The 23668-nt window shown below is 38.1% G+C and overlaps 1 protein-coding gene across 3 annotated transcripts in view; it reads left to right on the top strand.

The window, feature by feature from the left end:
* The window catches only part of adamts6 (ADAM metallopeptidase with thrombospondin type 1 motif, 6), a 77987-nt gene that overhangs the window by 35471 nt on the left and 18848 nt on the right, over nucleotides 1-23668 (top strand). For all 3 annotated transcript variants that reach the window (XM_085280271.1, XM_085280272.1, XM_085280273.1), the window contains 6 exons: nucleotides 1738-1801; nucleotides 4522-4624; nucleotides 5548-5681; nucleotides 14587-14710; nucleotides 16375-16455; nucleotides 23349-23512. In XM_085280271.1, coding sequence (XP_085136397.1) covers nucleotides 1738-1801; nucleotides 4522-4624; nucleotides 5548-5681; nucleotides 14587-14710; nucleotides 16375-16455; nucleotides 23349-23512 — 670 coding nt within the window. The remainder of the gene's footprint in view (nucleotides 1-1737; nucleotides 1802-4521; nucleotides 4625-5547; nucleotides 5682-14586; nucleotides 14711-16374; nucleotides 16456-23348; nucleotides 23513-23668) is intronic.

Here is a 23668-nt window from a genome sequence, read left to right as displayed (position 1 = left end):
AGCTTGGATGATCTCGCTTTCTGATAACGACCAAAATTTTAAAAATGGTCTCAAACTCAGTAGGAGAGTTCTAGGTAGGTCAAGACTTCTATTGAATCAATGAATGAAGTACTTTTGAAGAAATAATTTTACTTAGTAAGGTATAAAAGGTAGGTATAAAAATACAGATTTGGCTTCTGGCTCTAAAAAGTGAAGCCATCACAAAAGTGCCATAAGCCTTCTTTTTTAAGGCCACCACAGGGCTTCCAAAAAAAAGACTCCTGGGCCTGTGGAAGTTTATGGGAAAATGGCCCTCTGCCAGGACCTTTGTAAATATTTGGCTGCTGAGTTTATGAGTCTTAGTCACTTATTTCAGTTCATACTGTAAAAAACAAAACAAAAAAAACCCAGAGTCCTTTTGGCATACTGTCCATGACTAGCGTGGACACCATTGGTTGAAAATTGTTTGGTGGTCCTTCCATTCTGCTGCATACCGAAGATGATGATCGTTGATGGCATGACGTGAACATTGTTCCACACACTTCTTGTTTGTTATGAGTTCACCATCTGGGTACTCGTAGTGCACTGTGCATAAGTGTATTTCACTGTCACTGTGAAACACACTTATGCACTCAAAACAGCGAGTCTAAGTAGAGAAGTGTGCAATATGAGCCATAGTAACTGGCTTTCCAAGGCTCAGCTGAAAGTCTGGATTTCTTCTTTACCATTTTCTAAATTTGAACAACAGTGACAAATGTTATTTGAAATGGGGAAAGAAAGGAATACACCAACGCAACTGTCAGTAACCTGAAATTACCACAAAGACCAATATTAGCTGTTTCAGATAATACTTTGCAGCCATTACAACTGACTGTAAAGGTTCTTAGTCCTTGTTCTTGTGCAGTTTCACGCAGTCTCGGTTAATGTGACATGTGCGTTAAGTTAAGACATAGCTTACTCTTCTTCGAAGATTATGGTGATGCGTAGGTTTACTTTAAAACCTCCCATGTGTCCTCACTAGACAAATCATTGACCAGTGCATCTTTGGCGGGCAAGCAGACATCTGGGATCTTTATCCTTCTTCCATTGTCGCATTCCTTTGTTTTGGAAACTAGGTATTACGTCAAACACGTCATGGGAAGGCAAGAAAAAGAGCCAGGGTGAACCAGAGGGAAGGAAGAAAAAGGGGAGGAGGTGAAGGCACAGGCATAATGTGGAACACCTGTGTAAGGTGATCACTGCTGCTCAGCCATCAGTGCAAAGAGGAGGGAGGCAGAAAAAACACAGCCAGACACAGCCTCTAACACATTCATTACGTACATGGCCTGTCTCACAGGTTTTTTTTGCAATAAAGTGAAGGGAAGGGAGGCTTCTGAAGGTGAGAAAAAGCAGAGAGATGATAGGGAAAGGAAAAGAAAACCTTCAGAGATGTGGTAGATGTGTAGTGAAGAGTAGAAGAAGGAAAAGCCTGAGTTAAGAGTCATTAGACTTGAAATGTCATGTCACATTTAAGAGCTCTTAGAACAGGTTGGATTTCCTGAATGAATCCTTGGCACAGATGCTCAACAAAGCAGCAAATGCTGACACACAGAGACTTTTTTGCGCCTGTTTCATCAGAAAAAAAAATCTCTTATGTACTGTTTGCCCTAAAGATAATCTCTGAGAGGAATTTGTGAATATAATTTACGGCGCTTTATGTGATTTGATGTAAAGAGTCTCTTTTCCCCATCCCTCATTTATTTCTGTTGTGTCTCTCAGCCCATCTGGAGGAGGCAAGTACTGTCTCGGAGAGAGGAAACGATACAGATCCTGTAACACTAACGTGAGTTTCTTCATTTCTTTGCCTCCCTCTTTCATTTTCTGCCAAGTAGCATGCGAGAAACTTAAAAAAAATGTTGGATCACCTCTTTGCTCTTCCACAGCTCTCCTCCAGAACATGTTATCTTAGAAAAGGGCTTTACAGGCTGCACACTAGCACACAGCATCACGTTGCCTTTAAGCTTTCTGACATATTTTCTCCTGGAACGTAGGACAGACAATGATAAAAATGAACAGACAGAGATTCAATATTCCCCTGGTGACTTTGGGTTTATTCGCGCCCTCTGTCATTTTATAGTTCATTTATTGTTTGTGACATTTCACTTGAGTCAAACGATGATGACAGTTCAGGGTGTATTTCATAAGAAGCAAGCTTTTTTTTTTTTTTTTTTGAGGTCTGGAGCAATATTTTATCCAAATATTTGACATGGCTGCAAGTTAAGATCTCTGTTCAACTATTTCTAGGTGGCCTTTTTCACTAGGTGAAAATTGAAATAGTTAGGGCCTTAGTAGACATTTAACCACAAGTCTTAAAAATAACAGTTCTGAGCAAGCACTGAGTGTTTTCTTTGGAAAACAAGCAATGTCCCTAACCACTATTTCATCACACTAACCACACCTTGTCCAAAGAAGCATGTGTGTGTGAGAGAGCATGCCAAATGTAGATACAATGACAAATACTCACAAATTATCCTCAAAAGTATATAAATGGGTGGGCCAAGTTTCATGGCAGACAGCCTATTTATTCAAAACAGTTAAACTGGTAGTAGCAGTCCTTGGAAAAAGGTCTGATGACTGCCAGAGTCATTAGGATCTTTTCTCTTTAGCATAGTTAAAAAACATATGTCTTAATCATAATCTGTGCTTATGCCATACATGTTGAGATATTTCATTACCTAAATTAAAACTGGTGGTGCTGGTGATATCAGATGGTCCCCCAAATCACTAGAATTCATCCTGTGATTACCATGCATACCTTCAGTATAAAGGTTTTATCACAGTAATTATTGCAATATTCCACCAAACTGGTGGACTACCAAGAGCATGCCAATCATAGAGCCATCCCACTAGCATCTAACTTAACGTGTTATCTCTAAGGACAGTTAAATTAGTATTTCCTTGACTGGTTGCGATAGCTGCTGGAGGCAGCTGCTGTAAAATAGATTGCTAATCCCAATCATCCACGCCTAAAGACTTGTCAGTGACCCCGATGATAACCAGAAGTTACCAATTTACCAGTTGGCAAGTGATTGTAGGAGGTTGCTTAGCACTTGGCAACAGTGGGAAGAAAAAAGACTCTTTTAACAGGAAGAAACCTCTGAGATTAATAATAATAACTTTGTTTTAACATTCTATAGGAATCCATTTATTTTGCATAATATTTCACAATTTTATTTTTGTGCTAATTCTGTTACCTTTTATTATTTATATTTTGTCTTCTTATCTGACTTATTTTGTTGTCTTTTTCACTTTAAGTTTTAATGTGCATTAGCCTCTGAATTCAATCTTTATTTCTCATTTTTGGTCAAGCACTGGTAGAGCACTGACATTTAATTTGATTTGTTTATAAAGCCCACTACAAATACCACATTTTGTTTTATATTAAGCTCCTCAAGAGGCACAGACGATACCTTTTTAAGAACTTTAATTTTTAAAGTCAAGATAATGAAGGGAAAGTGTCAAGCATTTAAGCAACTGGACTCGAGTTGCTTAAATGATAGGACTTTTCTCCCTTTTTGTGCCTTCTGTTCTATTATTATTTTAATCAGTTGATAATCAACAAGTTAAACATTGATGAAAACCCAACATTATTAAAGTGAGCTTTTCTTTTGTTCCAACAGACGTTAGCACATGTAAATCTCATTTGGTACTGTGTTTTCATTTCAACACACACTTGCAATAATATTATTCTGTCTCCTCTGACTGGATCTGCATGTTTGATGTGCAAGTTTAAAGCGGCTAAATTGGCAAAACACTTGAATGGTAATGAAAGTGGCCTATCCTCCCTATGGCCCACTCCAGCATGGAACACTTTGAGCATGTGAAATACAGCTTTGACCCGAGAGCCTTTATTTGTACCGAGGGAGAGTGTTTTGCGGTTCCTAAGGACCTTTTCACACACAGAACACAATGTTCTCAGACAGAAATGCCAAGAAACACATCTTCTTTAGTCTGTAAAAAAATTAAATGTGACATTGTTAATAAAGTAGGGATTTTAGAAAATAAAATGAGCAGATAATTAATTTACTCAAAAGGCAGCAGCACTCAAACCTACATATAGACTCTGTAAAAGATGAATGTACCCCTCTTGATGTGATTGGTTTATCAAGTCCTGTTTTAAAGCTTGATTTTAGCAATTTGGCTTATCAGAAGTCAAAGGAGATTGGAGGGCTAAAGTGTTAGCTGTTATCAGAGGTTCGGTTTAGGAATTTGAATTTGTTGAGGTGGAGAGTACCAGACCTGTGGGCTTGTTGGTACTAACCTGTGTAGTCACTCCCCAGACGAATTTCAATGCAGTGCAGATGGTGCTGGTTAAATGATAAAATATTGACATGAACCGATTACGTGGCAGATCACACAGTTATTATATTGACAAACTGCTGGAGATCACTCTTACTGACCTTAATTCCAAAGGTCATTGGCACCAGTCTAATGTGAACTGGGATAAGACATTCGATAAGCTTGGTCCTTTGTATTCACATTCAGTTTCACTGTTGTTTGCAGGCCTGCCCTGCAGGATCTCGTGATTTCCGAGAGAAGCAGTGCGCTGATTTTGACAACTCCCCTTTCCGTGGGAAGTACTACAACTGGAAGCCTTACACTGGGGGTGAGTTCAGGACTAGTTGTGATCAGTTGTTTGTATAATACATCCATGGTTTCAAAGTATTACTGTATAACATGAACGATTAATTACTATATAGGCAATAGTGTCTGGATGAAGTTTGATCAGAGTTAAATTCACTCCCACTCAATTCTTATTAAATAATTAATAATTACTTACTCTCAGTTTGAACTTGCTAAGAGTTGAAGCTGTTGTTCTGTCAAAACTCTCTAAGAGCTGAGCTGTAAAGCCTCCCTATCATCCCTTTTGTGTCTCAAATGACAGTTTGCAGGCTAGTCTGTTTTCTGGACCTTTTTTCCCCTCTCTGGATCAACAGTTTTTTATTGAGCCAATACCAGTGGAAGGACTGTTGTATTGTCATAGGTACTGGCAGGAGTGTCTCTCCTTGAAGTCTGCAGATCAAGGAAAATATTCACTTAACTAAGACCACAAATATCTCAGAGAAAAGTGATAAAGTTTGAAGCATGTAAACACAGCTTTTGTTTTCTCTCAGAGATGTGAGAGCTTAAGTCTGTTTTGTCAAATCCATCACCTCCTCTCTTATAGCGCTCCGTGGGCTGAGGCGTCATGTAAAAACAGGAGATAACCTACACGTGGATGTCAGTGTAATTGTTTTTGGCAAGCAGCGCTGTCTCTGTTGTTGTCAATGTTACAGTGACGTCAAGTTTTGGGTTTTTTTAGATCTGAGCACCGCTGAATTTCCCCCCCTCATGATTATTACTGTCAACAAGTTAAGAGAAGATCCCAGAGCTGGCTGCAAGTCCTGGAATAGCATCGGTATTTGCTGGTCTCTGTGTTGTTAGGGTTCTGTCAGGGGCCATGTCACGCTGTCTGTTCCCTGTGTGAAACTGAACTTTAGGTAATGATGTAATGACCTGCTCGGTTTTCGTACATGCTGTGTAACCCAGGTGGTGTGAAGCCCTGTGCGCTGAACTGCTTGGCAGAAGGCTATAACTTCTACACTGAACGGTCTCCTGCTGTCATAGATGGCACCCAATGTCAGGCTGACTCGCTGGACATTTGCATCAATGGAGAGTGTAAGGTAAGGGAGCCAAAACCACATCTTCAAACACTTCTTGTGTTTTACAAATGTATTTTTGATTCTCATTATTGAAGGATATGCAGTTGTTACAACAAACTGTTGTTGCTCCTGGCACTGGATGTATTAAATATTAAATATCTTTATATTTACCTAACCGCATCAGTGAGGGTCATGCATGAAAAATCAACCAGTGCCTCCAACTTGACTGCCTTACAATCAGCCGTTTGTTTGTTTGTTTTTTTCTTTGCACATGACAAAAACTAAGATTGTGGCTTTGGCTTATGAGTTTATTTAAACATAAAAAATAGAGCTTAAAAGTTGTTTTCAGTCCAGGAAATTTCATGTGGCTAGTTTGAGGAAATATTGATGTAACTATGAGGAAGCTATGAGGAATCAACAATGCAGGGTAAAAAAGCCTTCTTGCTGTGAGGTGACAGCTCTAACCACCGCTCCAGCATGCCTTGTAATTATTGGACTTATTGTGTCTATTGTGTTTTTCAGTTAACTACATAATCAAACAACTGTTCTCTTAATAGTTTTTTGAGTAAGTAATTTTTGAGGAAAAACGTTAAGCACTAGGTTTATTATCTAGTTAATTAGAAGTTATTACTTTTTTGTCTTATGTGATTATGAAAATAGTTGTTTTTTTTTTTATTTGTTGATATTCTGTAGACCACTGACTTAAAGATTAATTAGCAAAACCAAGTTGTTAGCCGCAAGCATGCTGTAGTTGCACACCGTTTTGTAATTCAGTGACATTCTGAAGCCTCTGTTTTTTTAAAGTAGGAATTTTCTCGTAACAAATGGTTAACAGGTTTGCATTTACATGCAGTAAAGCCTTAGGCTAATCAGTTTCCCAGCTTGGTAGAATTGATCAGCCTTACAGCATTCACTTTACTATTTCTTCTGTAATTAGCTAGCTTGTCAGCATGCAGTTACTGTAGAAGTCCGTGTCTGTTTAGTTTTGCATTTACTCAGAATGCATGTTTCTGTGCAGACCACAGTACAACTGGGCGGGCTGAAATTTATTGAGAACGTAAAGTGATACACAAGCCTGATTAAAATATGCAAAAGCCCATATTTGGCCGGCATTAAATTTCAAATATGTGCCTTAAAGGGAGGGGAATAAAAAAAAGAATTATTTAGCCCTCTACTGCATGACTTTTTAATTTTTGGGGAAAAAAATATTTCTCCCTATTTTGGGGGAGCTTTGGGGTCCCTATGTCTGTGAAGGTTCTCAGTCATCCAGGTCATCGTAGTCAAAGGAGCTTGCAAAGAAAAGCGTCTGGACTTCTTTAAGTTACTTGAAGACGTTTCACCTCTCATCCGAGAAGCTTCTTCAGTTCTAAGGTCAAATGGTGGAGAGTCCCAGATATAAACCTAGTGGGAGTATCCCCCCACAGAGGGACAAAAGGACCCACACCCAGTTTCACACCTTGGCTCAGACGATTAGAGGATCATCAGGGGGTCCTTTTGTCCCTCTGTGGGGGGTTACTCCCACTGAAGAAGCTTCTCGGATGAGAGATGAAACGTCTTCAAGTAACTTAAAGAAGTCCAGACGCTTTTCTTTGCAAGCTCCTTTGACTTTGGGGTCCCTAATAATATATCAATCATAAAATTTGAAACCCTGCCCCCCCCAAACAGATATTGGTTTGTTGCTTCAAGGCAACACTGTGCGACAAGGGTAGTCAAACACAAAGTTATTCTATAATAAGTTTTATTAGTACAACAAGGATGAAAAAATAAATAAACAACAAATAAACAATATAAACATTTCACAGAACAATAAAACACCAAAATACATCCAACAGTTGACCCTAACCCCGTACACACACACGCGCGCGCGTTGTGTTTCCATCACTTTTGGGGACATTACATTAACTAACATTCATTTCCTGGAGACTTATCCTGACCCTACCCATCACAAGTCCCTGCCTGAACCTAACCGTAACCCTGACCTTATCCTAAACCTAACCTTACCCTAACCCTGACTCAAGCCTTCACCCTAAAATTTAATGATTTGCCTTGCAATTTGTCCCCATAAAGTTGGCGAGACCTCTCAATGTGAGTGTGTAAACAAATTTGTGTCCCCACACAATAAGTAATACACACACACACACACACACACACACACACACACACACACACACACACACACACACACACAATTACTTTACCAACTGACCCCTGAGCTCCTAAGTGTCCCTCAAACCTTATTCAGCGATCCACTCCTCTACTTCACAGTCGCTCCATAATAGCTCACTGTCCTCACTTTCTGATTATTAACTCGAAATTTGGAGAAACATAACTTGAAATTTTGAGTTACTTGAAATTTCGAGTTAGCTCTGCCATAGGGCTGTGCGATATGACCAAAATCTCATATCCCGATATGAGATATCTATCGTCCGATAACGATATAAATCACAAAATTTTTGCATTTTCTGTAAATTCTGTGAATCTCTGGCAGCTCGACTTGCGTGAAGTGTTTCCAGCTGAGCGTCGTGTACCTGGAGTCGAGTGTTTTAACCGATGCATGAAACTATACATTTTTAGACATGAGTTGTGAGTATTTATTACACGGCGTGCTGCGGGGAAAAGCCTGTTCTAACGTTTGAGTCTAAGGTTTATTTTTTAGCACTTGACGGCTCTTTTTTGCTTCTCATCTGTAAATACTCTGAATCATGTGAAAGAGTATGCAGAGTATTCTGTAAAGTCTCAACAGGATCTTGAGCTTTATTGTGAAAGGTTTATGTAGAAAATAAACAAGCGGACACACGATGGTTTTACTGTCATTGTTGCTAATGACAACGCATAAAAACAGGCGCTTGTCCGTCTGTAGTGTGGTTATATTAAATGTAAGACAAAGAGAGAACTTAGAAATGAATATAGCCACTACAGTGACCATCAAAACGATGAAAAAATGTTGCCGTAAACAGTTTATTTTGCGTCACCACGAAACAAACGATTGCGTAAAATGAAACGATAGACGTTTTTATATCGTCATCCGATATATATCGTTATATCGAACAGCCCTACTCTGCCAATCAGTAATCTACGTGAATGAGGTCACTTTCTTGTTACCCGGAAGCATATGGCGCAGAATAGTGCGCACTCAAAACCGGATCGCATCAAATGGGCGCTTTTGCTAGTATGTTTGCTGATAGTAACGCCATGTGATTCGGCTAATAACACAAGGATTTCATCATTTTTGAAGCCACGCTGAAAATACTCAGCAATCTGTGCATTCATGACTGGATGTAATACCGGTAGCTTAGCTGTAGCATTTGCACCTGAGGGTACAACTCTGAGTAGCTCCTGATGCATTCATGTTAATGAGACATGTTATGTAAAGTGTGTGTTATGTAAAGTGAGTGCTCAAGTAGAGTAGAAAAGTGCTATAGAAAACCAGTCCATTTGCCATTAAGGATGAAATGATGAGACTGCGCCTACGCCTATTAGATAAATAAGGATTATGTACTGTGAATCATGAGGAGTTACTCTAGTAGCATCAAAGAATCAAAACAAGGAGATAGAAATGTTTTTAATATGTCCCCTTTAAAGGTTGCAGTTTGGCAAGCTTTGAGGTCCATGGTAAAGCAGCAGATATGAACTAATAAGTTGTCAGGGAGGATTTCAAGTGAGTGTAAATGTAGAAGGAGGACTTGAGGGTTTTTTTGGCTGCACAAGTAGTTGACCTCGAAGGGGGCACAAACTCAGAATGTTTTCACTGTGCCTCATAGCTAATCTGGCTAAACTGTACATTTCTTTAATTGTTGCGGAAAGCTTCTGGCTTGTGTTTCAAGACTTTTTGGATGTACGTTTAATGGAATTATGGCAAGAGCTATAAAAATAAAACTCAAGTTTTATTGAACTGTAGAAAGAGTTTGAGACCCAGTGATGTTTAAATCTAGAAAGACTGACTCTAAACATTACCATTACTTCATGTTGTGGTCAAGAATGAGCTTTTACCTTTCAATTTGATTTTACATTCAGAGCTTTTCATTGCAATTCTAATATTTGTAGTCATACATAAATATGAGACGACTTCTGCTCGATGAAGGCAAATCAGGTAAATTACCAGAAAAAGAAATGTTTGTTTCACGCTAATGCTGATGCTGATTTGCAATAATAACATAAAATAAAACACTGTGCTATAGCACCGTCCTTTGTGGGTGTTTAACCCTGACATTTTATCAAGTTCCTGTTAAAATGACATTTTATCTCTTAGCTTAGTAAGAGTTTGCTCAGCATGTGAGCCAGTTTTTATCTATAACAACTCTGCTAGTGAGATACTGACTGCGTAAACAAAAGAGCCTAAACCGCACCATTCTCCAGTGAAGAACAATCCGGTCTTTGACTGTGGCTGATTGTGATCGAATGACTGCTGAATAGCTCTTTTTGCTTCTTATCAGTACTCTGCAGCCTCCACCAGAATTGTTTTGTGGTAAATAAAAAATAAAAACACAAAAATCATTGTTTTGTTTTTTTATTGAATAATGATTATATATATATATATATATATATATATATATATATATATATATATATATATATATTTGAAAAGGCTGATTTAATAACAAGGAAAATAACATTTTATCTTTCAATAAAATGTTATTTGGGTTGGCAGTTGATGCTGTCTTTGTTTTCCTGACTGTAAATCATTTTGTGTAGTGAGTGTGTATTTTCTGAGATGCAGCTGAAATAACTTTTTGGTTGCTCACTTTAAAGTATTTGCTTTGATTTCCACCTGACCGATACAACTGGATCCCTGTTTGGCATAAAAGCACAGCGTCTTTGCCCACAACCTTACTGCGAGTCTAATATTAAAAACACAACATGATGTGTGCTTTAATAGCAAGAAAACTCAGAAGAGGTGGAATATTCCTCACTGGAGGAGTATTGTGGGTTTTCTGAATCCGGCTTGTCGTTTTATTTCAGGGGCTGGCTCTCTGTGGGTTTACTGTCACACTGTGATAAATCTCTGGAACACTGTCTGCCTGGAAAGATCTCAGAAACACTCAAAACTGCTATGCTGTGCACATGTGGTGGGAGAGAGAGAGAAAGGGAGGAGGAACGATTACGAATAACATTGGAGATTGTGACAGAGTAAAAAAAGAACCTAGGAAACCCACAGGACAACTGTAAGGATCAATGACAACGAAATCCGTCTGTAGTCATCAGGTTTTGTGTCACTGCTGCTCTCAAACCCTGGTCAGCTGATATTTTACCCTCTTTTTAATCAACATAAATGTCCAATAACTCATCTGTGGATGTTATTTCAATAATTGCAGTGGGTTTCTCATCTCAAGCTGGCAGATCAGGTGTTCCTCCACCCACTTTCCTCTTTTCCTCCTTCCTTTTTTCCAAATCAACTTGAATGTCAAAATTTTTCCCTCTTTAGTTGTCTGTGTCTCATGGGACACAACATTGACTGTCTTAGTTATTGTAGCCTGAGCTCCTTTTTTTTTTTTTTTTTTTGTAACTGTCGACTCTCCTGAGGAAACACTTTGGAAAGCTACGCCTTCTCTGGCTTCCTCCTCGGAAGCTTAATTATTTTAGTTTCTTTAGTTTCAGTCATAAACTCTCCTCCCTTTTTTTTTTTTTTTTTTTTTTTTTTTTTTTTTTTTGGAGTAGGCTTCGCTCTTAGAACAGCTTATCTCAAGATCAATGTATTTTCTTATATAGAGTAATCAAGGCGTGACATACTATAGATGGCAGATGATGGGCAGCTCTGCCTCAGGCATTGATAGGCATTGATTAAAGCTGTGTGTGAATAGATGAATGACACGTGTTAGTAAAAGGTGCTTTGAGGGAAAAAAAAAAGGGCTTTGAGTGCTCGGAAAGTGCTATGTCTGCAAGCCTGCCGAATTTAGAGTGATTCTAATTCCCTAACATCACACAAACAAGTAGTAATCTTGCTTGTGCATGTGTGCAAGTTAAGAGCATTTCTACACATATACAATATTCACCACTGCATGATAGTTGCAGCGATTTACTGAAATGTGCAAATAAATGGAAATACAGTATGTAAGGCACAAACAGAGTTTGTACAGTTCAAGGAGTATTTGGGGAATACCACCTTTATTCTTCAACACAGCCTGAACCTTGCTGTAGACATTTGTACGTCTCTCCTGGCTTCCTCTGTAAATATCGATTTGAACCGAAGAAATGTAAATTTGGATTCAATACTCCATAGGGCCCACTTTCACAGATTTTCAGACCAGTTCTTGTGTAATTTAGCATACCTTAGCATTTTCACAATGTTTCACTTCCTCAACAATAGCTTATTGAGAGCCACTATTTCCAGTGACGCTTTGGCAAACAGTAGATGGGTCAGCTGAACGGCCAGATGTATCTCTCAGGTGCTGTTAGAAATAAATCAACAAAGATGTGATGTCTTTGTTAGATTTTTTTTTCCTGTTTCTTAAGGGCATGACTTTCAGATAATGCTCATCTACTGTAGACATTCTTTTATTAATCCGCAATATGAGTGAACTGATGCACTGACACATAATTACAGTTACTAATGTAAACTTTAGGCTACCACACTAACACAAAATCACTAAGCTAACACCCTTCAGAGTTCTTCGCTAATAGCTTTGTCTTTTTGTCTTTGCAAATGTTCTGCCAGCACGAGTGGATTCTTTCTGATGTGGACAGTTTGCACTTTATGGCTTTATCCTTGTGTGTAACAAAAATGAAAGTAATTTTCATAAAGCTGTCAGTGCTCTCAGTTCTCTAAGTTTAAGTGCTGCATTCACATTTTTATGGAAGTAAATGTACGTGTAAAATGTAAAATTGATGTTCTCATGTAAAGTATTAGCAGTAAGCCTGCAGTTCTTTGCATAATACTGAAATGCTTTAGAACTAACCATCAACAGACAGTACTACTGGCACTGTAGCCCTTAAAGGCCTTTAAATAATAGTAAAAAAAAAAAATGACATAATGAAAACCTTAAGTCAAAACCTACTGAACACCAGCAGTCCTTCTGTGAAGCTCCAAGGCATTTCCAATCAAGCAATGAAGCAATCACTGCAAATTGAGCACAGATTAAAAAAAAATTAATGGGGTCCATAAGGACTCCATATAAAAAGTTATTTGGAGCCAACACATTTTATATCTGTTAGACTGGCTAGTTTCAGACTCTGAATCTGGTAGCTTAATAAGCTTCTCTCTGATAGAAAAAAAGTTACAGCTATTAATGCTAACTTGACTAGGATTGGGACACTGAGTAAAATGAATATAAACAGTCCATTTTAAATTATCTTTGGCCCAGAGAAGACAATAGCCCTTCTAGCTCATGTTCACATATGGATGATAGAGCTTTAACCTGCGTTTGTAGACGGCACTGCAAATTATGTTAACAGACAATGATTTCTGGATTTAATTTCTATATCAGAATCAGGTTTTTAATGTAGTGCTGCCTGAAGGCCAAAGATCGCAGCAGTCCAGTACTGACTTGTCCCTTGCACACAGAGATTTCTGCAGATTCTCTGCGACTTTTGATGATTTAGCTAGTCTTAGCAATTTTATGTTGAAGAGCATTATTCTTAAATTGTTCCACAATTTGTCAACATAACTTTTTGTAGATTGGGGAATCTCTGCCTATCTTTACTTTTGAGTAAGACTAAGATGCTCTTTTTATAAGTATTCATGTTACTGACCAGTTACCAATTAACCTCATTAGTCACGAAGTGCTTCTCCAGCTGTTTCCTTTTAGTTCCACTTTTTTTCCTTCCCTTCATTGCTCCCTTCCCAACTTTGAGATGTATTATTGCCATCAAATTTAAAATGAACTAATATTTTTCATGAACTAGTAGAATGTCTCAGTTTAAATATTTGATGAGTTGTTTTTTTTTTTATGTTCTACTGTGAAAAAAAATATAGGTTTATAAGATTTGTAAGTCATTGCATTAAATATCTATTTACATTTTTTAGAATTGGATTTGTCAAAAGTATTTTGACGGATTTTGGCAGATTTTCAATGTAAAGAATGAAGATTTATACTCAGTATACAGGCACTGTGTGTCCACTGAAGCTCCCTAAAAATAAGGACTACTCTTTGCATGGGCCTATGTGAATACTGTATAAATAAAGTACGGCATTGTATTCGGAGGACTTCCTTCAGGAACAAACAAATTCTTTCCAAAAAACTCCCCCACAGTGAACATGTCAGTCATGTCTTACTATTTCTTTTAAAGGGAAGGTTTTATTGGCTTTTAAGCAATCGTTTGACATTTGGGGACATTTCTTTGTTTGCCTTTTTCTTAAGTGTTAAATGCTGACGTTTGATGCTACCCTTATGATGTTACTGTACAATGATACTGTACAGCTGGTGGCTAATTAGCTGAGCCAAGCATGAAGCCTGGAAACAAAAAGAAACAACGCTGGATGTGTAATAACTAATGAAAATATTCCTACTACAGTCACACAGTAGTGCTTTGTAGTTTGGTAAATAACACATTAAATCTGGTTGGTTTAACCTTTACATAATGCTTGCAAAACAATATTTTTACACCACTTTTTGGAGCTTAAATAAACAGTATAGCTTTATCAAATTAACTTTAAGGACAGTGTTTAGTGTATTTTGTTACCTTTGAACAGAGCTGGATAAACAGACTCTGGACTAGTGTAGTGCACCTAACTATGATTTAATTATTACCTGACACAATAAACTATTATTTCCCTTCATGATATAGTTTAGCACATAGCTATATTTCACAAAAGGTTGAACTATTTTTTTTAAGACATAAAGCCTGTTTTCTGGAATGTAACCAGTTGATCTTTGAAAAAACTTTTTTAAATGTAAAATAGTACAAAATAAAGCAAACATTTAACCATTTTTCTAGTTTTCATTTAAAACGATGCTGATTCTCAATCTCTAACTTTGTTCAACTTCAAAAGCATGTTGGCTGTGACAACATACTGGGCTCAGATGCCAAAGAAGACCGATGCCGTGTGTGTGGAGGGGATGGCAGCACCTGCGAGGCCACAGAAGGACTCTTTAACAAGTCTCTACCCAGAGGAGGTAAAACATATCTGATTCCAGAAAGTGTTCTTTAGTCTGTTTAAGCTGTTAAAATTAATCACACTGAGAAAAGTAAAAAAAAAATAAATAAATTTTAAAAAAATTGGTGATTGATGTGACTGTTACTGCATGCAAACACACAATATGGGAGTCACTGTATGTTTCTATACAGCAAAATGCAGTCGTATCTTGGTACGATTAAAGGACCATGCCAACTGTGCATTGTCTGCTAGACTCATTACCCAGATGTTATCAACCCCCATTAAGTGTAATAGGTGTGATGAAAAAGTGGTATGCAAGATTAAGTTCAATCGAATATACACCCATAAAGTAAATGATTAATTTATAATTTAACTTTCATTATGGTTGCATATTTATATGCATTAATTATTTCAATAACATGTTCTTGACAAAAATGCATGCAATGACTGAAAAGATGCGTTTTTAGGCTGGACTAAGTCACATGGCTTAAAATTAATTAGCCTCAGATACATTTACAGTTATTTTTGTTGAACCTCTAGGTCTCTAAGAGCAATAAACTTCAAACCTTAATGAGTCAAATGGTGTGTTATAATATTGATACTGTAAACATCACAATTTGTTGATATCAAAAATGGGTAAGTGGTATTTTAGATGTTGTGAAATTAAAATGATAGCATTCTTTTACAAGGTGTTATACACAAGAAAAAACTGGGATCATTATGTCATCATAAATGTACGTGTGTGCCAGTTTTGGTGGCTCAATTACTATTTGTCAAGGAGCAATTTTGGACAAACAGCGAAGTTCCACAAAACTAAGTTCCACAGAATTCAGCTTTTACTCTTAAAGTTGTTTAATTTTCATTTATTTAATTAAATCTGGTCATATTTAATCAAAATTAGCTATTGTTAGCTATTGTTTCAACATATCAGCCAACAAAACAAGAATATGGAATATTCATTGGATGATTGTGTAGCTACAAACTTTTACCTTAACCAGCAGATCACTTCTGTCTCTATTGATTTTACAGTAAGTTACTGAAAGGGGGCAAAATGCAGTTTATACATGTTGAATATGCAGAAATGTCTAACCACCTGTGACAAATTTAAAGTCAGTGGAGATTGTCCAAATGCCAAAACATCCTTCACGTAACAAAAATAATCTTTCATCACCATGTGATTTTTTTTTTTTAATTGTTTTTTAACATGGCAAATGTTTTGAGCCACCTAAAATTATGATGACACATCTAAATGCAATACTTTTCTCATTAATCAGTGAAGGAATGGAGTGAAGGAGTCACTAGCAGAGAAAGGGACTTGGTGCTGGTTGTGGTCTGAGGTAGTCTATAGTGAGCAAAAGAGAAAACATATTTCTCCTTCTATGGTATGGCTAGTAAACCATCTAAAAATACTGTGTGTGTGTGTGTGTGTGTGTGTGTGTGTGTGTGTGTGTGTGTGTGTGTGTGTGCATAAGTGTTAAAAAAAGGAGAGTGTTTCATACTACTGGAAGATTGCTTTGTCCATTTTGGATGATTTGGAATTTATTCTATAGATGTACTCCTACGTTGTATGATATGTAACTCTGTGTGTTCTCTGTGTTGTAAAACATGTCAGATAGGAATGAGAACTTCGGTTGTTTCAGTGGGAGGAACACTATCTTAACGATATTAGTTCTTGTCTTCCAGGCTACATGGAGGTGGTTCAAATCCCAAAAGGTTCTGTTCACATAGAAATCAAAGAAGTGACTATGTCAAAGAACTACATCGGTAAGTAACACCCTTGAAATGATAAAGACACATGTATAGAATTATTTTATTAGATTTTTATTACCTGCAGTGATAGAAGTGTAAGGTGTTGAGACTTTGGTCCTAATAAATGCTGGATAGCCCACTGATTTCATGACCAATTGGCTTCTCTTGCAGGCACCATAAGCCTGACATTTCTGATTCTAAGTTAAGTATATTTAACTGAAACTATATTTTTAAATATATTTAAAAATCCTCATGCCTTCAAAAGATTGGCATTTGAGGAAAATGCATATAGAGTGATTAAATTGACTGCTGTGAAATTTCTTAAAATTGCCCATGCTGTCCACTTTAGTTTGTCCTTGTATCTGCAATGACAAGCAGCTGTATTTTGCCTTATGTACTAATTTCTCCATGTTAGCTAGAACTGTGACTGTTCATCTGTTTTATCAACGAGATAAAAGGAAACACTATTACCTACATTTGCAAAGGTATAATTTACATGTGGATCTGGATTGCTTTTGTTGAAATTAAGAGAAAGGTGGTTTACGGGATGTAGATTCCAACAATCTTCTGAAATAGTCTAGCTAATGATCATAAGTAGACTGGTAACCAGGGCTGGACTGGGACAAAAAAATCAGCCCGGGCATTTTGACTAGAGACTGGCCCACCAGGTATTATAGGAAAAACCATAAAGCCTTTCAATGAAAACAAACGCTGTTGTGACAGTGATGTACACTGTCTTGTTGGTATACAGTGGCTTGCAAAAGTATTCGGCCCCCTTGAACTTTCCCACATTTTGTCACATTACAGCCACAAACATGAATCAATTTTATTGGAATTCCACGTGAAAGACCAATACGAAGCGGTGTACACGTGAGAAGTGGAACGAAAATCATACATGATTCCAAACATTTTTTACAAATAAATAACTGAAAAGTGGGGTGTGCATAATTATTCAGCCCCCTGAGTCAATACTTTGTAGAACCACCTTTTGCTGCAATTACAGCTGCCAGTCTTTTAGGGTATGTCTCTACCAGCTTTGCACATGTAGAGACTGAAATCTTTGCCCATTCTTCTTTGCAAAACAGCTCCAGCTCAGCCAGATTAGATGGACAGCGTTTGTGAACAGCAGTTTTCAGATCTTGCCACAGATTCTCGATTGGATTTAGATCTGGACTTTGACTGGGCCATTCTAACACATGGATATGTTTTGTTTTAAATCATTCCATTGTTGCCCTGGATTTATGTTTAGGGTCGTTGTCCTGCTGGAAGGTGAACCTCCGCCCCAGTCTCAAGTCTTTTGCACTCCAAGAGGTTTTCTTCCAAGATTGCTCTGTATTTGGCTCCATCTATTTTCCCATCAACTCTGACCAGCTTCCCTGTCCCTGCTGAAGAGAAGCATCCCCAGAGCATGATGCTGCCACCACCATATTTGACAGTGAGGATGGTGTGTTCAGAGTGATGTGCAGTGTTAGTTTTCCGCCACACATAGCGTTTTGCATTTTGGACAAAAAGTTCCATTTTGGTCTCATCTGACCAGAGCACCTTCTTCCACATGTTTGCTGTGTCCCCCCACATGGCTTGTGGCAAACTGCAAATGGAACTTCTTGTGGTTTTCTGTTAACAATGGCTTTCTTCTTGCCACTCTTCCATAAAGGCCAACTTTGTGCAGTGCACGACTAATAGTTGTCCTATGGACAGATTCCCCCACCTGAGCTGTAGATCTCTGCAGCTCGTCCAGAGTCACCATGGGCCTCTTGGCTGCATTTCTGATCAGCGCTCTCCTTGTTCGGCCTGTGAGTTTAGGTGGACGGCCTTGTCTTGGTTGGTTTACAGTTGTGCCATACTCCTTCCATTTCTGAATGATCGCTTGAACAGTGCTCCGTGGGATGTTCAAGGCTTGGGAAATCTTTTTGTAGCCTAAGCCTGCTTTAAATTTCTCAATAACTTTATCCCTGACCTGTCTGGTGTGTTCTTTGGACTTCATGGTGTTGTTGCTCCCAATATTCTCTTAGACAACCTCTGAGGCCGTCACAGAGCAGCTGTATTTGTACTGACATTAGATTACACACAGGTGCACTCTATTTAGTCATTAGCACTCATCAGGCAATGTCTATGGACAACTGACTGCACTCAGACCAAAGGGGGCCGAATAATTACGCACACCCCACTTTGCAGTTATTTATTTGTAAAAAATGTTTGGAATCATGTCTGATTTTCGTTCCACTTCTCACGTGTACACCACTTTGTGTTGGTCTTTCACGTGGAATTCCAATAAAATTGATTCATGTTTGTGGCTGTAATGTGAGAAAATGTGGGAAAGTTCAAGGGGGCCGAATACTTTTGCAAGCCACTGTATATGTATTAATCTAATAAACTTAAACCTACACCATCCTCCCTATTCTGGTATTCTAATCAGTACTTAGCCGAAACCCAAAGACTGCTTTGTCGAGTTAACCTCCTAAACTATCTACAACGCATGGTGGAAACCTGAAATTAAGACAGAGAAGACTAGAGGTGAGACATGATCATTACTGAATATTAAAAAATAATAAATGACAGATTTAGTGATATTTTCATAAACTATTTATTTACCACATCAATGGCAGGGCAAATATTTTTTCTAACATGGCAAATATTTTTTCTAACATGGCAACCTTTAAAAAGTGAAAGGAGACAGAAAGACAGGTGAGAAAGAATAAAACTTAATTGACTTTTTGATGTCATTTTACACACAGTACTGGTAAAGTATCTAGAAAATGTGGGAAAATACTGGCATCATATACAGTACTTAGCTACTTCTGAAGAAATTATGATGGGACCCTGAAAAAAAATTACTATGTACAATAATGGATTTCTATACAGTTTACATCAAATGAAAACTTTGGTTGTAAGATTCAGATAATTATTTATTAAAAGCGAGACATTTTAAATGAGAATAAGAAAGAAAAGTATTTTTTGTGCCCCCCATTCCCTGTTAATGCCCTACCTGCCCCCCCTGGCAAGACTTTACTAGACCCGCCCCTGCACAGTTACCAGCTGTCAGCTACTTAGAAAAGGATCCTGGTGTCATTTGTCTCTCAGAAACAGTTCATAACTTCCCTTCAACTCATTCATGTCACCTAAAAGGTAAACCTGTTTCTCCATCACCTGTTCAGCTCTGATGATTCAGTAAGGACATCTCCTGGTTTCATCTTCATGTTTCCCTCTCACCACATATCCAAACCGATATCATGACCAGCAGGTTTACAGCTGTGGCTCCAGCAAACATCAGCTGATACTAGAAAGTAATATTAAATAAATTCTAACAACAGCTTATCAAGCTTAAGTGCTGCTGTTGTTTAGCGCGACCTCCGCTAGTTTCCTCTTTCTGGCACAAAGTGGGCGACAAAAAAGCAAGAGAGACGGGACTTCCGTCAGAAAAGCCGATCAGCTGATCACTGATCAGTTTCATGATTGAAGAAGCAACAGGAGAGGGAGGTGGAGAGAATGAGAGAAGAAGAGTCAGCTGTGTAGCGTAAAGACCCAGAATAGCTCCAGCATTGTCTTTTTTTTTTTATTCTAGCTGAAGTATCGGACAAATCGCGTTCCTTTTCACCTCAATACGAAACGCGTAATATTTTCTCTGAATACGAGACGATTCCGTTCTCTAATAACTAACTTTATGAATAAAATAAAACACCCGCCCAGAAACTCCGTCATTCTAGCTAGTACGCAGTGCGAGTTATTGTAACTGACTGTAAAAAGTCAGCACAACAAAAATAAACTATATCTAAACTTGGTTTATATCTGATCCAGATAGACTGCAATTCATAACTTCTCACCTGGAGTTCAGTCCCTCTTATACTCGGCCGGTGGCCGCCTCGGGACTCTCCTCCTCCTGCCTCCCTTTCCCTCATCCACCTGCTGGCCTCCACCACTTGCTCATGTTACTGAATCTGTGGAAGCTCTGCCATAGCCACCACCAAGCAATTGAGTTATTTTTACACATCTGCCAGCATCTGGCCAATTCACCACCTTTCATTGTTTATACCGTTATGTAAACAAACCCAAAAAACCCATCGGCCCATAAAAACAAAAAATCACCATTGGCCCGGGCAAATGCCCAGTATGCACGATGGCCAGTCCAGCTATGCTGGTAACCTATAGTTACCTGCTAAATCACTAACTGCTAGCACTATCACAGCATGTATGTTAGCATCAGCATTTTAATGTTAGCACTGATTCAAAATCACCACACTTACTGCTGGTATACAGCCATAATGTTTCTGAAATATATTCAGTGCAACAGTTCTAACTCTGGAGACCGAAATGATGTTAGCTCGTTGGTTGGCTCTTTTTTTCATAATATGCTACTAGGTTAGTGGTGGTATTGCGATGATCTGGGGTCACTTTGCTGCTTCGAAACCTGGAAAACTTTCTGATAGAACTGATGGAACAATGAATTCTACTCTCCACAGAAAATCCTGGAAGAGAATGTTGGCTATCAGTTTATGCCCTGAAGCTAAAACACACTTGGGTTATGCAACAGGACCATGATCTGAAACACACCAGCAAGTCTACCTCTGAAGGGCTAAAAACAGAAAAAAATGAAGGCTATATCACAGCAATGTGAAAAACTCAGTGCTACTAATGGCAAATGGTTGATTTCATTTCTTGTGTGTGGCATACCAGTTATTCAGTTATTGAGTTTAGGGGGCAATTAGTCTTTCATACAGTGGGTTTGGGCAGCTTTTTCCCCTTTAATAAATAAAATCACAATTTGATAACTGCATTTTGTATGTGTTTGGGTTATCTTTGTGTTATATTAAAATTTGTTTGATGATCTGAATCATTCAACGGTGACAGATATGCAACAAACTAATAAATCAGGAAGGGGGCAAACATTTTTCTAGGTGTACCCTTTGCCATTCTTCTATTGGTAGCCTACATTGTTAAATAATCAAAGATGTTTGGTTTTGGACACATCAATTGATATGTACTCAAATGCTGAAACGAGAAAACCTATACGTCATAATATTCTGGATAGCTGATGAAACTGATATCCCACCTTAACACATCTTGCCTTGGCCTGACAGGATATACTAAGAAATTGTAAGAAAAATTAGATTTTATCTCTCTAACAGACAACTTCTGAAAAGTTGCTGACCAGTGCAAACATTTGGGTCACAGTAAAAAACGCCTGGCTTCTCTAAAAGCTGATTAATGGGCATGTTTTAACAAGCCTATGAGGTAATTTAAAAATACCTAGCAGCTCTTCTAATGAGTCCTTAAAGACTCCTCTAGCCTGATAGAAGATTTTTAATCTGTTTCAAATCATTGTTCATTTTCATGGAGAAAATCACCTCTTCATGGAGCCAACACCATTTCATGGCATACCTTCAGAGCATCAGTAAGGTTTTTCAAATGATCTAATTTAATTTCTTCAAATTAATGCAAGATCATTAAATTTTAGAAAACCTGTGGGTAGCTCCGTGACCTGTCTGTATTTGTAAACAGACTACAGGTTTCTGGCACAGCTCCACCTGTTTCTAAGGTGTGTGCAGAAGTGCAGAAATCTGAAGAGGTTAAAGCTCTAAAGAAAACTTGTTGTATGTAGGAGAATTTTATTGACTCATGGCTTTCTTCAGAGTCATCTAATCTGACCATATAGAGTCACCAGTATAGTTTCACAGCCTCCCTAGTATGGACGTAGAAACTTGATCTTGTTTTACTTTTAATCAATCACTTTAAGCCTTATAAATCACTGCAGTGTGATGACTTGGCATTTTGCAATGTCATCCTGTTTCCTATTATCTGTTCAGTTCTGTGTCAACCACATTTCTAGTAATTTCCTTGTGTCTTTGTCAAAAACAAAAGGATGATCCCATCATTTAATGTCCTGTCGCCTAATGTTAAGACAAAAACAGTCTGAGACCACACACCCCTTACAGAACAATCAGAAAAAAAACTGTTCAATTAAGCCACTTTTTGATTAAAGCGAGAAAGACATCTGACTGTGTGCTGAATTTATAGGGGATGGTGTTAATGGAGGGCTTAAGTTATACTTTGAACCAGAGACCAGATTTACAGGGCCATGGTGACAGCTGCCTGGTCCCCTGGGGTTATGGGGGATATGATGTCTATATATCAAAGTTTAAAGAGTGCAGTTTTGGCTGTTGTGTTAGACTTGATCTATTATTTACTTTGTTATGCAGTTGATCTGTGACCTCAATGATAATGATAATATTTTTCTTTTGTAGCATTGTCTGAGTCCTTGCTATTTAGGTCAGCAAAGTTAGCATTTAAAAAAAATCTTTATTAAGTTTTAGTCAAACAATATAAATATAATGTTCAAATTGGCAAATGTCACAATGCCCACAATCAGTGCCAGATGTGTTGAAAGCGCATTTCTGGAGCAGAAGATTGTGATATGATTAAGAGCAGTAAACTATTGTTCTTCGAATCTGCGTGAATGCTACAGAGGGGGAGATCTGCAGAGCGTGAGCCAAGGAGTCAGAAGAGTGAGCGGTTGGATTGTTTCTCCTCAATTTGGCCCTATTTCAATGCAGAGAAAGTGGATATTTTCAGATCTGTTGTGCTTGGAGACCAGCTTTTGTTTTGACAACCAGACAGAGTGGTATTCATGAGATCCGTCCAAGCTTTCACCTGAACTGTGCTTTTCTTCTCTTCCTAAATTAGATGCACATACGTGTCGGTGCACGTGAATGTCTTTCTTGGCAGCATGAGTCTGGTTCTGCTGAGTGTGTCCAAATAGCGAGTTGTCAGTGACTTTTTGGGGTGCGGTTGAGGATGATGAAGAAGACAAACAATGGCAGTGACATCAAAACAAATGATTGTCTCCAGCTACTGTTCCTGTCTGTTTTTGATTTCAGCATTCTGAAAACTTTTCTTGTCATCTGAATTCCTAGCTTTGAAATCTGAAGGGGATGATTATTACATCAATGGAGCGTGGACCATTGACTGGCCCAGGAAGTTTGAGATTGCAGGGACAGCCTTCCACTACAAGAGACCCTCTGATGAACCAGAGTCTTTAGAAGCGTTGGGTGCTACCACTGAAAATCTGGTTGTCATGGTAATATAACATTTCATTTGTTCCAAATCTAGTTCTTACATCATCTATATGACCATCATTTTATTTTGAAAGTCTGTTACAATACATGCTTCGACAAAAACACTTTTTGAACACCAAACATTACAATGACCTGTTTTTTCACCATGAGCCTCATAG

This window comes from Mchenga conophoros, linkage group LG7 (assembly GCF_057382185.1).
Source record: "Mchenga conophoros isolate Kocher_MC1m ecotype Shallow Benthic linkage group LG7, M_conophoros_male_GT1.1, whole genome shotgun sequence".
Classification (NCBI taxonomy): domain Eukaryota; kingdom Metazoa; phylum Chordata; class Actinopteri; order Cichliformes; family Cichlidae; genus Mchenga; species Mchenga conophoros.
This window is presented reverse-complemented; position numbering and strand designations above follow the sequence as displayed.